General features: G+C 33.6%; 2 protein-coding genes across 2 annotated transcripts; one reads left to right on the top strand and one right to left on the bottom strand.

The window, feature by feature from the left end:
• Window positions 1-159: 159 nt before the first annotated feature.
• Window positions 160-4,761, bottom strand: LOC125855259 (rop guanine nucleotide exchange factor 1-like). Its single transcript, XM_049534965.1, has 5 exons — window positions 4,329-4,761; window positions 3,542-3,658; window positions 2,916-3,454; window positions 1,533-1,886; window positions 160-879 (listed from the first exon to the last, which is right to left on the bottom strand). Exons 1-5 carry the CDS (start codon window positions 4,615-4,617, stop codon window positions 529-531), a joined length of 1,650 nt encoding a protein of 549 aa, XP_049390922.1. The 5' UTR covers window positions 4,618-4,761; the 3' UTR covers window positions 160-528.
• Window positions 4,762-9,225: 4,464 nt separating this feature from the next.
• Window positions 9,226-15,419, top strand: LOC125855256 (uncharacterized). The gene is made up of 12 exons (XM_049534960.1): window positions 9,226-9,428; window positions 9,756-9,975; window positions 10,079-10,279; window positions 10,396-10,466; window positions 10,690-10,852; window positions 12,052-12,648; window positions 13,194-13,574; window positions 14,180-14,255; window positions 14,353-14,416; window positions 14,568-14,706; window positions 14,796-14,909; window positions 15,074-15,419. The coding sequence occupies exons 1-12, from the start codon at window positions 9,316-9,318 to the stop codon at window positions 15,137-15,139; spliced, it is 2,205 nt and encodes a 734-aa protein (XP_049390917.1). The 5' UTR covers window positions 9,226-9,315; the 3' UTR covers window positions 15,140-15,419.
• Window positions 15,420-15,422: the final 3 nt, after the last annotated feature.

Here is a 15,422-nt window from a genome sequence, read left to right as displayed (position 1 = left end):
ATTGTAGGCAAAGTTGGAAGTTAAATTGACTAGGAGAAGGCCATTATATTTGCAAACAAAAACACATTTTATCTTAAGATACAGAATTTTAAGCCTCGGCTAGAGTGGTGAGGACCCAATGCCACAGCCTACAAGAACAACCTTATTGGTTATGCTTCAATAAAACAAATTCAGTATGTTTTTTTACATAAGGTAAAGAAAATTACCCGGATAGTTGCGTTTATTGGATTATAAGGTCCAAGTTTATATGGATATCATACAAGCTCTTTCTAACAATATACAAATAGTTGTCCAAATCCAAAATATACCTTCAAGAAATTATCACAGTACCACGTCTAGGATGTTTGGATTGTGCATTATCTAGATACTTTGAGTTCCAGCTAACTACCCAAAGAATTAGACTGATGTTGGAATAGCCATTCTCTTAAATCTAATGATCCCTAAATTTCTAGAACTGATGAGCATCAAAATCGCAGTCAATTGTCATTGTATTCTACACCTACTTGGCACTACCATCCTTCAGATTCCTTAAAAACTGAGTGCTTTGTGTTTCTCAGCTCGTGGGCTGCTAAGAACAGTATGCCCAATTGAATGAACTGTTCTCTCTGGGCTTTCAGCTACTATATCCAAGGAAGTGAAAGCTTTTGAGGAAAAGGGGAGAGACTTATTTCGGGCAAAATTGGAAGCACAAGGAACCTGATTCTGTAGGGACTGCGCGTTAAAGAATCCTTGCTGGCTGAGCATTGCTGCTGACTCTTCAGCTGCACGCCGCCTTGTGGCATCATCTACATATAGTAGATCTTCAATCCTTGCCATCAAGTTAAAGGCCAAACTCTCCAACACTCTAGAGTAGCTCTCAAGGATTGAATGTCCCACATCCTGCATACATGAACATGAAAGTTGCAGCTCAGTTTCTTTAATCCTGATGTAATTGGGAACTTTTTGTAACACATGAACTAGACACAATAAAATAAAGTGTATTCATGCAGCACGTTAACCTACGTTAATAATGGCAAACAGTTTTATGATTGTCCTTCTAGTGACCTTCTATATCAAACAAAGGATGACCATATTAACTACTTTAGGAAGCAATTGTTGCATATATATAAGCTTTCAATGTTGATCATATTGCAAACATGAGATAAGCTTTTGAGGCTTCATGCAAATATCAAATAAGATAATTGTAGCATCGACCCTTTTTTTTAATAAATTTTCATAAAATTGTGGCAGCAACCTTTAAAGGTTAATGTTTTGTGATCTTGTTTTTCAGGTTATACTTAGAGAAGGGTTATAAGCCCCATCAGGCCCCATGTTCGCCAACTCGAATAATAGCTTCAGAACTTTTGGTGTCTGCAGTGATCATCTTCTGATTACATGGAATAAGCAACTTAACCAGGCTGTTCAACTAAGTTTGGTGATCAGCTCCTTAACTTAGCTTTTAACCGTTAATAAGCAAAAAGCGACTTGAAAATCTGGACATGATGGCAGTGGTCACAAAAGCAAAGCAGTAAAGAAGACGCTCATGAGTATACCTTGTTATACTGAATCTTGGTCATGTCCAATGCAGTTTGTGGAAGGCCGGGGAAATTTAGCTTTAAGTTCCTCAGTAGGTTCTCAGCTCGCTGTGACAAAAGTTGATATCTTTCCACAAGACCAACAAGTCCCTTTACCGTTCCACCCCATGATGATTTTCCAGATTTTGACCGGTTCAAGTTCTTCTTTTCACATTTTTGCTTCCATACATGCATAGCAGCTTCAATTCTGTTTGCAATCTCCAAAGTCGTATACTCTGATGAGAGATCCAAGTAATCAAAGAGGCACTCGGGAGAGAAGTGATCAGCAGTAATATATCGGTGGAGAATTTCCCCTAGGGATGCCTTCCCACTCTGAGAAATTACAGGCCAATGATGAATTAAACAAAAGCATGTCTTAAAGTTTTTAGAGAACTATGGAAGAAACAAGATATTGGGGGAAAATTCAATAGCAAGGTTTTTCGAAAAACCAAAGGGGTGAGCACACAACAAATAAAAAGCAGAGATTATGAAGATATTGGAAGACTCGTCTTTCTAATGTTAGATGAAGCATATATAAGTTCCACATCAAGATGCTCTATTTCTGTTTATAACCAAGAAGTACTTAATTACATGAACAAGTGACCAAATTTCAAAAGATGAAGAAAAAGAGAAAATGGTATATACAGCCATTGACAATGCTAGAAAAATAACCTAGCTGAATTCATAGAATGAAGTAGTGTACATTAGTTCATTATGTAATCAGGGTTCCAAAACCAAGTTCAAAGGAGATGGAGGGGGCACAGAGCTGAAAGATAATCGGGACAAGATTAATCGTGATATTATGCTGATTCAGCAGAAAAGATCTCCGAATAAAATTTGCTAGCGGGCAGTCTTTATGAAATTGCATTGTACCAGAGTGCCATAGCCTGGACATATACACTAGGAACTGATTTAAATCAAAAACACAAATCCAAGAAGAACAGAAACAGTGGATTTAGCTATCTGTATGCTCATCAAGCAGTCCAAGTTATTGGTTTGTCTGACAATGCAAAAATCAGAAATTGAAGGCATGCTTTACTATGACAAAGAACTATATAAAAGAAGTGGTAGAGAAGAAACTCAGCTGCACCCACGGTATCAGTGGAAAAGATTATCATGCCACGGACGACATGAAGCAGGGTGGACACTAATAAATGGAAAAGAAATGGGACAAAATTGGAGATTGTACATAATAACCTTGGAATAAAGATACGGTGTGCCTAGAAACTAACGAGTCACTGGTCTTTCTTGCAGATGAATGAAAATGACCATATGAGTCCAGGTAAAAAAATAGCTTATTAATTGATAGGAAAGAGAAAAAGGTTATAAAAGATAAATCATTTCAATTGTGAGCACACTTACCTTTGGCAATCCCTCCAGGTAGTCTTTTGGTACTTCCATTTCAGATAGTGTGCTGGCATTGATCGCCTGAGCTGCCTTGAAAATTTGATTTGTGCATTCCCTACACTGCCGCAATCGTTTCCTTGTCTCTTCTAACAAACCTTTTGGTGGGACCTTTGGGAATGGTAGCCACCACTTCTCTTCAAGCCTACTGGAAGGTCTATGAGAGGACGGGGAACAAGGATATGCTTCAACATCTTCTCCATCAGCGACAAGTATCCCTCGGTCGACATAATGAAATTCACAGCCAGAAAAGGCATCCAACATGCCAATTAGCATCGCATCTAGCTTCTTGAGTGCTGGAAGATTTACATAGAGGTCTGACCGTGGTTGAGTGACCATAACCTCAAAAGTCCCACCACCAGGAAACTCTTGCTCAGAAGGTACAAGTTCTACTATTGAATCACTCACAGATAGAAGCCAATCCATCTCTCGACACCACATCGATTTCTTTTGTGGCGCTAATGACTCCAACTTCCATAGTTCCCCGAAGACTGTAGCTGCAAGTGGAATGAGAGAATACACACAATGTTAATCCTAGCGAAATTTGCCCGAATCTCAATAAAATGTGAAGTGAAGTGACATACCAGCTAGATTAGTGATGGCATTGGAGATGGCGAAAGCAGTACAGACCCCTTTTCCTCCTCCAGACATATCTTCCCCAAGCAGTAGTTTAGCAAACCGCTCTTTCATCAATTCAACTTCTGTAATCACAAAAAACATCGTTCAGTGCCTGATGAAATCAGGTAAAATTATATTACATAAACACAGAACTTATTGACAAGAGTTAAATTAGTCATAACTACAACAGCTGGCATCCTTTCTAATCCATTTTCAGCCTAAGAGAACTATTCAAACGCCTACACTAAAATCACAAGAAATAACATTCTTCCAACTTCCAAAAAAGGTCATTAACATCGATAGCTACCTTAACAAGCAAAACGATGTGGGTCTCATTTTAAGATAACTTCTCTTAAAATAACAGAGAGAGGAAGACTCTCTAGGCTCAACGCATATAAAAGTTCATCTGGAATAACTCAATTCTCCTACATGATTTACTTCAATGTATTTAACATATAAAGAGACTTTCTAAGCAAACTAACAGCCTAAAATTATGTAACAATGAAAATCGTGCCATTGAAATCACAGAAGGAAGACAAACAAGCCGTAATTAGTGTTGAATTTCATGCTCTAGGTAACAAACAAAGACGCATTTCAACATGTATACATTAACAAGCTAAAAATTATCACTATAAGTTGCATTATAACTTGCTTAGTATGCATAATTGCCTACTGCAACCAGACGGTCCAAAAAACTGCGGCAAAAAAGTTACAAAATCACACAGAACACAGCAGAATAAGCAAATTACGCACCTGTTAACTCGATCTCAGGCTTATCCGGTTTCTCACCCGGAATGATGACGTGTCTACCTCCGACGACCGGCAACATAACAGTAGGCAGTTCAGCGAAACCGGAATTGGAGTTGAAATGCAGCGTAGATGAAGAGGATAGAGAAGTGTAAGCGTCCTGTTGACGGCAAGAGAAAGTACTCGTGCTACTACAAGTTTCCGATTCGCTGATGTCAGCACTGAGACTGTAACTGTCGTCAAAACGCTCACTCTGCAAATCGAACTCATCGTCGGTCGACGGTGCACTCTCCATTTTTCCGGCACCGGCGATTAGAAGTGAATTGTGATTTACAACGGGAAAATGTGATTCGTGTGATAAAGCGGAATTATATAATGGAGAATTATGGAGTTTGCTATGATTGTGACGGAAGAATTGTTGAGGAAAGTGGAATTAAAGCAAAAGCGTTTGTTATAAAAGCAGCTGACATTTTATTTTTCCACAGCCCACTCACACTCTCTTTAGATGATTGTTAGTTCCGCGAATTCATTTTACTTGTCATATTTTATTTTACAAACGTCTAATAAATATTTTTATTTACTATTAATTATTTTTTTTTTGAGAAATATCAAATAGCATACTATTAATTCAAATTAAATGTTATAACCACAGTTGATTTAATTGTAACCCGTAGCAAATTGTTGTCATTCGTCTCTCTCCCTAAAATTCTCGTTCGCCACTCTCGTTTTATCTCTGGGAGTCTCTCCCTCGCCTCTCTCAATTTTATACAAACACAAATGTATAAAAGGTGTTTGTGTTTGTATAAAGTGAGAAAACTGTATATATATATATATATTTTTTTTTTTTTTATTATTTTTTTTTATTTTATTTTTTTTTCGTTCGCCTCTCTCCCCAGAGAATCTCGTTCGCCACTCTTACTCGCCTCTCTCACTTTATACAAATACAAATGTGTAATTTGTGTTTGTATAAAGCGAGAGAAAATTGTATATACAAATACAAATACATATATTTTTGTCCTATACACTTATAATTATACAAATACAGATCTTCTCCTGCTCAGTTTTTTTTTGTCTTTCTCTCTTTCTCGCTTTATACAAACACAAATTATACAATTGATTATTTTGTATATATATACTGAAACATATTATACAATTAATCTTTTGTATATGTATACCAAATATACATATTAATATCCATAACAAACATAAAATTTGCTATGAAGCGCAATTATATAAACTATAGATATAGCATACAATTATAATTTTTGTGTTTGCTAAACCTAAAATTTACTCTATTTCTTTTGCACCACTTTAATACTTATTTGTATTTATGATTAAACATAAAAGTAAGAATAAATGACTAATTATATCTTAATTTTGTACAATGACAATTATTTTAAATTATCCGTTTTTAGTCAGAATGATGAGATTATTATTGTTTATAAGGTATCATATGATATGGTATTGTGTATGGTGTTTGATAGATTATGATATTTTTCATTTATATATAAAGTCACACATCAGTAACTTTAAAGAATAAAAGGATATTTTGATTGATTTAAAAGTTAGTCAAATCTATTTTTAAATCAGTGTCTGATAAATATAAAAATAATTTAAAATAAATTTTTTATTTAAACTAACACAATATAATACAATAGGTAACAACCATCCAAACACATTGTTATTAATATAATAGCACTCAAAAACCATAGGTTGTTAAAATATAATTCACTAAGTCTGATTAAATCAGAATTGTGCATTACAAGAGTTATTTCTGATGCTTCAAGAAATTTTTATTTGTTTTTAGAAACTAGTCTTCAAAATCTCTAACTAAAATAGAAATATTTCGAACTATTCCATCAGAATCGGCAGGTTGTTATTAGTTGTTGTAATGAAAGTGATCATTGCTATTTCATACTCACTTTTTTTCAATGTGCATCACGCTTTTTCATTCTCAAAATGGAACGTTTGGTTTTGTGGAAAGCATGGAGACCCTACAATTCACATGGTATTAGACATATTTTTGTTTAATTCGAGGAATGACAGTATTTAGTGGCGGAGCTAGAGTAACGGAAAGGGTTCATTGGGAAAGTGTATTGTATATGTAAGATCAAATTTGACATTTACGTACAAATACTACACGTTAAACTTCCTTGATATAATTTGAGAAATGAATTTCTTTGATGAAAATTCTGACTCCGCACGAGTGTGATTGAAGGTTTTGAACTTAATGGCAAGGGGTTTGCCAGAGTATGTGTTGCTATATTTAATTTAGTTTGGTGTTTGTCCCTTCTCTTCTGGAGTTTCAGACAATAAATCATATTGGTATGTATGCCAAAATAGCTGCCAAGGCTAATTAATAGTGTCATTTATGTGTGCAACCTACACCAACAACATTATATTGATGATGAATTATTATTATTTCTTCTTTATCAAAAATTTAATTTGCACTATAAAGTACACCCCTTCAATTAAACTATATAGGAGTATTCAATTACTCACTTCATTTCATATTACTCGATCACCTTTATTTGATACAATTCTTAAATAAAATTTTATCGAGATGTGTATATACTTTGGATTTTGGAATTCTATTTTTGATTACTACTCCGTGTTCATTTTATTTGTTCACTTTAAAATTTACACTAACCTTGAGAAATAATGATTAATATGAGTATTTTATCATAATACTCCTAGTAATTGATATAAAGTCTTAGGTCTTGAAAAAATGATTTGAGAAATAAGTAATTAATATTCAATTTTTTTTTCTTTTAATATGTTAAAAGTGAAAAAAAATATATTTTTAATATAATGGACGATTAAAAGCGTGAGAAGGAGTACTACTTGTATAATTATTTAATATTAAAAGTAGTATACGAAAGAAAAAGAAAATCTCCTGATTTTTATTAAAATAAATAAGTAAAAAAAAATTTTTTATTATAAGAGTCTAAGTAAAATATAGCGTAGGATTATTTATTAAGCGTATGTGATTGGCACATGTACAATTTAATTTGTATGCAAAGTTATGATATGAATGCATTTTAACTATCCAGCAAACTTACTGACATACTATTATGAAGAAATTGATTTATTTTTAGTGTAGCAAAAGTAATTTCGAAAACAATTTTTCTATATTCACAATATTTAAGAATTTTGACTTGTTTTTAAAAAGAAAAATATTTTCGCACTAATTTCATATCATGTCTAAACAACTAAACCAGATCTTAATAAACAACCCTCATCTGTTTCAAAAAAATTATTCTATGGAATTCCTTCTTGAGTCAATTTCTTCTCTTCTTTTTCGTTTTGATTAAGAAGGGGAAAAAACAATATAAAACTAGTTAACATGTTTCACATACACGAGCAACGTGCATCATATTGTTTTGTGATTTCACATTTAAATATTGATATGACAAAAACTAAATTATCCATGGGTGATGTTTGCACCAAATCAAGAAATGTTGACTCAATAAAAGCATTAGACACAAATTAAGGATAAAATACACATTACTTATAACAATAACATATAGTACTATATTATTTCTCAAGTAAAGCCTGAGATAAAATACACATTAGTAAATCATAATTAAGTGACATAACTTAGGTACTTTAAGGTCGTTTCTGATTAGTAACTAAATTATTTATGTATTAAATTTTGCATAAGTAATATCATATTTGATAAAATCAGGTATAAAATTCAACACATTTGATTTGCAATTTATAGAAACATGTATAACTAGTATATGCTAATTTATCAAGGATTCTATATATTATTTGATGCACGATTCTATGACTTGCACTGTTGCACAACTAATAATGGTATAAAATCATAAATAGCTTCACTCTCTGTATTAGCTCTCGCCGTTGCATATTAGTCGTTTCCTTTTGCCTTTATATGCCCCCTAAAGAATCGTAAATAAAAATAATAGTTTTACTAATTTACTCCTTAATAAATATTTTTTAGAATTTTACAAATTTGTTTATACTTTCAAAAGAATTAATTATACGAGTAAAATAAGAAAAAAAAATTTAATTCTATCTTGATTTTATAAAGAAATTGACAAGTACTCCCTCTAGTCCATATTAAGTGAATTTTTGAGTTTTTTTTTCAATGTTAAAATTAAGTGATGAGTTGTTCAATATTTTAGAGAGTTCTTGAAAATTTCTTCCATTTTTGTCCTTCATTTACATTTTCTAGGTGATAAGTTCAAGAGTAGTTTGAAAATAACTAAAAGGGCAAAAGTGGAAAGTTATGTTTAATTTATGTCCTAAACTTTTTTTCTTAATAAATGCTTATTACCTCTCAAATTTCCTTAATATGGGCTAGAAAGAGTAATTTGGAACAACTATTTTTAGTAATATAGACAACTAATATGAGTAGGAGTGGCAAACGAGCGGGTCAAGTCGAATATGAGTCGATCGAAAACGAATTAAATGAAAATGAGTAAAATACTCGACTTGACTCATATATATGAGAAAAAGTATCTACATCTCCAACGTGGGACTTTTCAGTGCAAATTCAAATTTAGTCTTGCTCTAATATAAATACTGAACATCGGATGAGAAATTCAACAACAAAAAAAAATCGAAACCACCTACCAAACTATTAGTCGGTGCTTAAAATGTATCCGTACGTTATTTTATTTTATTTTTCTCCCATGAAATAAGAGACGATCTTGTTACGATATGGTCAAAGAATCTGATGTCCCAAAAAATATATGGCGACATAATTCACAAAATGACAACATTTTTCCAACTTTTTTATTACTTTTCCGCCAAATAAACCATTCAAATTTAGAAATCTTCCCAAAAATGTTCTCATTTTATTTATCAACTCGCGTCATCTCAATTTTCTCAAAATTGCAATCTTATATATACTGGTAAAATAAGCAACGTTGTTCCCACGTCAAAGATTTCGAAAAACACCCTTTTAATTCACGTTAAATAACGTTTTTTAATTTCTACGAGAGGATTTTTTTTTTTGTGGAGAGAAATGGGTTCGCTTCCGGCTATCGATGAGCCGAGCTGGACATACCCATTTGCTCGTCGTGATGCATCTGTCGTTGATAACTATCATGGTGTCGATGTTTCTGATCCTTATAGATGGTACGTACGTACTTCTTCTGTTTCATTTTATATGATATTTGTTTAATCTTAATCTGATTGAAATAGAATGACAGTATGATACATCTCGTTTAACTTTTCACTTTAACGATATTATTTTACCTTGAATGTCATGTTCTTGTAGCTATAGAAATGTCAAATTTTAGGTATGACATTTTAATATTTTGGATCCCTTAATTCATATGTCTTGTTACTTAACATAATTTTACTATTCATCGAATAGTGTTTTATAAAATGAAACAGAGTGGGTATAACTTTGGAGTTTTTTTTTAAATTACTATTTTGTGTTTTTTAACGTTTTCTTTTTAGGCTTGAGGATCCAGACTCAGAGGAGACAAAAGAATTTGTTGAGAAACAAGTGATTTTGACTGACTCAGTACTAAAGACTTGTAATACAAGAGAAAAGCTAAGGAAAAAACTCACAAAATTGTTCGATTTTCCCAAGTATGATGTTCCTTTTAGGGCGGGTGATAAGTACTTCTACTTTCATAACACGGGCCTTCAACCTCAAAAAGTTCTTTACGTTCAGGTTTGTAATAATAGTTTAATTTTAAGTTCACAATTGCCAATTAACAAGTCGTTTTGTATTTGTTTCTAATTTTATTTATATGAATTGTGTTTTGATATTTTAGGATAGTTTGGATGGAAAACCAGAGATATTGCTTGATCCAAACACACTTAGTGAAGATGGAACAGTGTCATTGAGTATATGTGCAATTAGTGAGGATGCTAAATTTTTAGCATATGGTATAAGTTCAAGTGGAAGTGACTGGGTGACTATCAAAGTTATGAGAGTGGAAGATAAACACGATGAGCATGATACAATTTTATGGGTACGTTCTTAGAATAAATGTATAATATCTCGTTTAATTTTATATATATGCTGATAGTATAAAAAAACGATACACTACTATACCATTTTGATTGTAATTTTGTTCTCTTTAATTAGGTTAAGTTCTCAAATGTTAGCTGGACTCATGATAGTAAAGGATTTTTTTACAGCCGTTATCCAGCTCCCAAGTAAGTTTTGATGGGTTCCCTAGTCGTATTCCTTATGTATTTACTGGATTTTTCAATATAATTATAAGATACGCCCAAAAGTTACTGGATTCCCATAAACTCCACCATATAAGATATGCACAAAAGTTAGTTATGTACTTTTTTAAATGACCTGATAATGTAAGAAAATTTCGACTATTTTGGTGTAAGGTTAATTCTAAAATGTGGAGATATTTCTTTTCAGAAACGGCGAAAATTTGGATGCTGGAAGAGAGACAACTGCAAATTTTCACCAGCAAGTATATTATCATAGATTGGGAACTGATCAATCTAATGATATATTGTGTTGGAAAGATCCAGAAAATCCAATGCATAGACATACAGTTTCAGTAACTGAAGATGGAAAGGTAATTAATTACTTGTTAATTCTAAATTAACCTTAATCTTAATATAAATTCAGCTTTCATAATTACTTATCGCGATAAAAATAATAATTAATTATCACAATATATGGAATTACAACTTCTTTTTTCTCTCCCACCCTACACAAATGGCATCCAACACTACAGTTATCAATGTTGACAACACTAACTGTCACAATTATGATAATTCAATTCAATCTTGCTTCACAACTTCCTATTAAAATCAATGGAAGCCATAACTTCTCTACCTGGAAGGCACAATTCTCTATGGTCATACATGGCCACGACCTCTACGGTCATCTGAACTGAGTAGATCTACTCAGTTCAAATGACCATAAAGGTCGTTGCTCATGTATAAGCACGGTTAATTGTCCCTTCCAGGCAATGAAGTTGTGACTTACATTGAGTTTAACAGGAAGTTGTGAAACAGGATTGAACTGGAATATCGTGTAGTTGTGCCTGTAGTGTCGTTGACATTGATAACTGTAGTGTTGGAGGCAATTTGTGGACGGTGAGAGCGAAATCAAAGCTCTGCTGCCATAGAAATTAGTGCCACAAATATGTTAATGAATTAGATGTAAATTTTATTGAAACAGAAGCAACATTTAAATACAACTCCAAGGGAAACAAAATTCCTAAGAGAACTCCTTTAATAAAGGAGAATTTAATTCAAATAAAAAAAACTACCCTTAAAGTAAGGAACAAATATACTGATAATTACAAATCCCACATTTTAAAGAGGTTTACCTGTTAGTAGATTTGGTTCATCTGCAATATTAGTCCATGAAACCATAAACTCATCTAAGTTTGGACTGATTATTGACATGCTCATTTATTAGCTCACTCTATAGAAATTTGGGCTAATATTTAGCCTAAATTTTGTCAAAGCATTTTTTTAAAAAATATTTTTTTATTTGATATGTTATATATAACCATAATAAAGAAAATAGTAATTTTATTAGGTAATAAAACATTAAAAAATAGTAACAATTAAAACTTAGCAAAAATTGGGCGGGTTGAGTTTCTATCCTCTTTTTAGCCCATTTCAGTTCAACACAATTCAGCCTAAGTATTTGTTAGGCGAGTCAATAACTTATTCATTTATTAACTCAATTCATTTTGATCTGCCCGAAATCAGCCCAATACGTCCATTTGACACTCTTAATATTCCTTTCGTTTTGCAGTATGTTCTGCTATACATTTTCAGGAACTGTGATACTGTGAACAAATTATACTACTGTGATTTATCTACACTGCCAAATGGCATTGAAGGTTGCAAAGGCAAGCGCGACGACGCTCTTCCCTTTAACAAGCTTGTCGATACATTTGATGCCTCGTATGATTATGTTGCACATAATGGCACTATTTTCACTTTTCAAACTAACAAGGATGCTCCAAAGTACAAATTAATCAGAGTAGACGTCGAAAATCCTGATTTTTGGTATGACATAATCGAAGAGGACGAAAAGGATGTGCTACAATCAGCTGTTGCAGTTAATGAAAATCAACTTGTTGTGAGTTATTTGAGAGATGTGAAGAATGTTCTGCAGTTGAGGGATTTGGAAACAGGAGAGTTGCTGCATCATTTACCTATTGATATTGGCAGAGTATCGGGGATTTCAGCTCGTCGAAAAGATGATTCTGTTTTTATTGGATTCATGAACTTCTTGATCCCTGGATTGATATATGAGTGTAATCTTAAATGTGAAGTTCCTGATCTTAAAGTATTTCGAGAAATCGTCGTGCCTGGATTTGATCGGACAGAGTTTCAAGTTAATCAGGTGAATGAACTTTTGCACTTTAGACAATTTATGTGATGCTTATGAGTAGGAAAATTACCTTATACTTGAATATGTTGCCCGTGTATCCGGTAGAATCTAGTAACTTTAGCTCAAACCCGTATTCCTTCCGTTTCAATTTGTTTATTTGGTTTTGACATGACACGGAGTTTTAGAGTTTAAGAAAGTAAATGAGATTGTTAGAATTTTATGGTCTTAAACTAACGTTATGTAAAATGTACCAAAATGCCTCCTGTAATCTTAAACATGTCTTGAAATAGTGATTGCCTTGTATGTTCTTGCATCCCTCTTTTCGTGTTGTTAAATCCAACTGATGTTACAATTCTGTAATACAGTGGCGGAACCAGAAATTCCAACAAGAAAATTCCGAGATGCAAGAATGTTGAGAACTAAAAACAGTTTATTAAACCACCTTTGTTACCATAGTATAGAAGCTTCCTCTGTGTCAACCGGATTCAACAATTTATATATACGGAAAAAAAATTGTTTTTGACCGTTTGTTCTTGTTACCGGGGCTCCATTTGCAGGTATTCGTGCCAAGTAAAGATGGTGTCAAGATACCTATGTTCATAGTGTCTAGAAAGGGTATTTCTCTTGATGGATGCAACCCTTGTTTATTATTCGGATACGGAGGATTCAATGTTAGTATTACACCACATTTTTCTGCTGCTCGTGTTGTGCTCGCGAAGCATTTAGGTGTTGTATTTTGCATAGCAAATATTCGTGGTGGCGGAGAATATGGAGAAGAGTGGTACAAAGGTGGTGCTCTTAACAAAAAGCAAAATTGCTTTGATGACTTTATCTCTGCTGCTGAGTATCTTGTAAGTGCTGGTTATACACAGCCACATAAATTGTGTATTGAAGGTGGAAGCAATGGTGGCCTTCTTGTTGGAGCCTGTGTAAATCAGGTATTTCAGATATTCGTTCAAATCAACTTATATACCCCAATAGTCTTGCTTTACCTGTTGTGATAGGTAACGCAGGTTACGCGTTCATGTTAGCTATAAAAATTACTTGTAGTTGTCTTTTAAGTGACCTAAAAGTGTGAAAATATTAAAATTAGGTTGTCGGTGTATATTAGTTAAGCTCTTAGTTCAATATGTCTACTTTTGCTTTTGTTGCATTCTAGTTCGTGGCAGAGTCAAGATTTTTATCGAGGTTCAAAATCTTAAAAGTAGTAAACGCACTAAGGGCATGACCTAGTGGATTGAATACTATGGTGTCTCAAGTTCAAATTTTAGTCGAGGCAAAAACAGTAGGTGATCATAGAAACCCGACATCTGTGCTTGTATGAGGTAGCAGGTACCTCATGAAATTAGTGGTACCCCGACCTCACAGTTATCGTACAAAGAAGCGTGGGAATCAACATATATAGTAGATATACATTATAAAAAAGACCTATATAAGTAGTGTAATTTGTCGGTGAAGGAATGTCAATTTGACTCCATTGGATAACTGTAGCTCCGCCCCTGATTCTAGTACTCATAATTCAGTGTTAACTTCATAATTGCAGAGACCTGATCTCTTTGGCTGTGCTCTTGCTCATGTTGGTGTTATGGATATGCTTAGATTCCACAAATTCACTATAGGTGAGCTCTTTTTTTATTTTTTTTATACATTTATATTTTGCTACTATTTTGGTTGTTGCTTCTGTATTGTTACAATTAATTTTCCATTTCTCATTAGGCCATGCATGGACCTCTGATTTTGGTTGTTCTGATAAGGAGGAAGAATTTCAGTGGCTAATCAAGTAAGTTCTTCAATTCAATTTTTTTACACTATCCTCACTTAAAAGCTATGTTGCTCGGACTCTCCAAAATGTTGTCAGGTGTCGGATTCATGCATTTTTGAAGGATCCGACACGTGCAACATTGAAGTTACTCATCTAATTTTCTCTTCAGGTATTCACCACTGCATAATGTGAGTAGGCCATGGGAAAAATCTGCCAATTTAGCATTTGTTCAATACCCTTCCATCATGCTATTAACTGCAGATCATGATGATAGAGTTGTCCCATTGCACTCATTAAAACTATTGGCTGTAAGTTACTAGTTAGTAAAATCATGTTAAATATTAATTTTACATTGTCAGTGCATATAACTTTAACTCCATCGCGACATGTTCTGCAGACCATGCAATACGTCCTGTGCACGAGCATGGAGGGAAGTCCCCAGACCAACCCTATCGTTGGTAGGATTGAACGTAAGGCTGGTCATGGATGTGGACGTCCAACACAAAAACTTGTAAGCTTCTTACCAATAACCATATTTTTTACAAACTCGAGGGCTCGGGTTGATAGTAGCTGAGGTAGTAATGCCTCGGTGAGTCCAACTATAATGATTAATGACCCGGCCCGAGGTGGCGATTGGGAAAGTCAGATTATTGAAACTTTATTAACATGTTGCAGATTGATGAAGCTGCAGACAGATATGCATTCATGGCTAAAGAATTGGGTGCTGCTTGGGTTGAGTAAAATTATGTTTGTACAAAGGTATAATATGGAAAATAGTAGAAAACAAATAAGTTGGTCAGATTTTGATGTCCTCACAGTTGGTATGCTTCATCACCCAATAAAAGGGATCTGCTTACAAAGGCAGAATTCTCGGAAATAACTATGCCTCAGTTCCAAACAAGAGTCGTCTATTTGGCTCAAGGATGCATGTAAAAGAATTTTAACAAGATGAACAACTTCTCATATAGGATAACCATTGATGATGCATTCCAGAATAATGATGTGTACATAATATTAATGTGAA

Source organism: Solanum stenotomum, chromosome 2, assembly GCF_019186545.1.
Source record: "Solanum stenotomum isolate F172 chromosome 2, ASM1918654v1, whole genome shotgun sequence".
NCBI classification, from domain to species: Eukaryota; Viridiplantae; Streptophyta; class Magnoliopsida; order Solanales; family Solanaceae; genus Solanum; species Solanum stenotomum.
The sequence above is the reverse complement of the archived record's forward strand: the minus strand, read 5'-3'. Positions and strand labels throughout refer to the sequence as shown.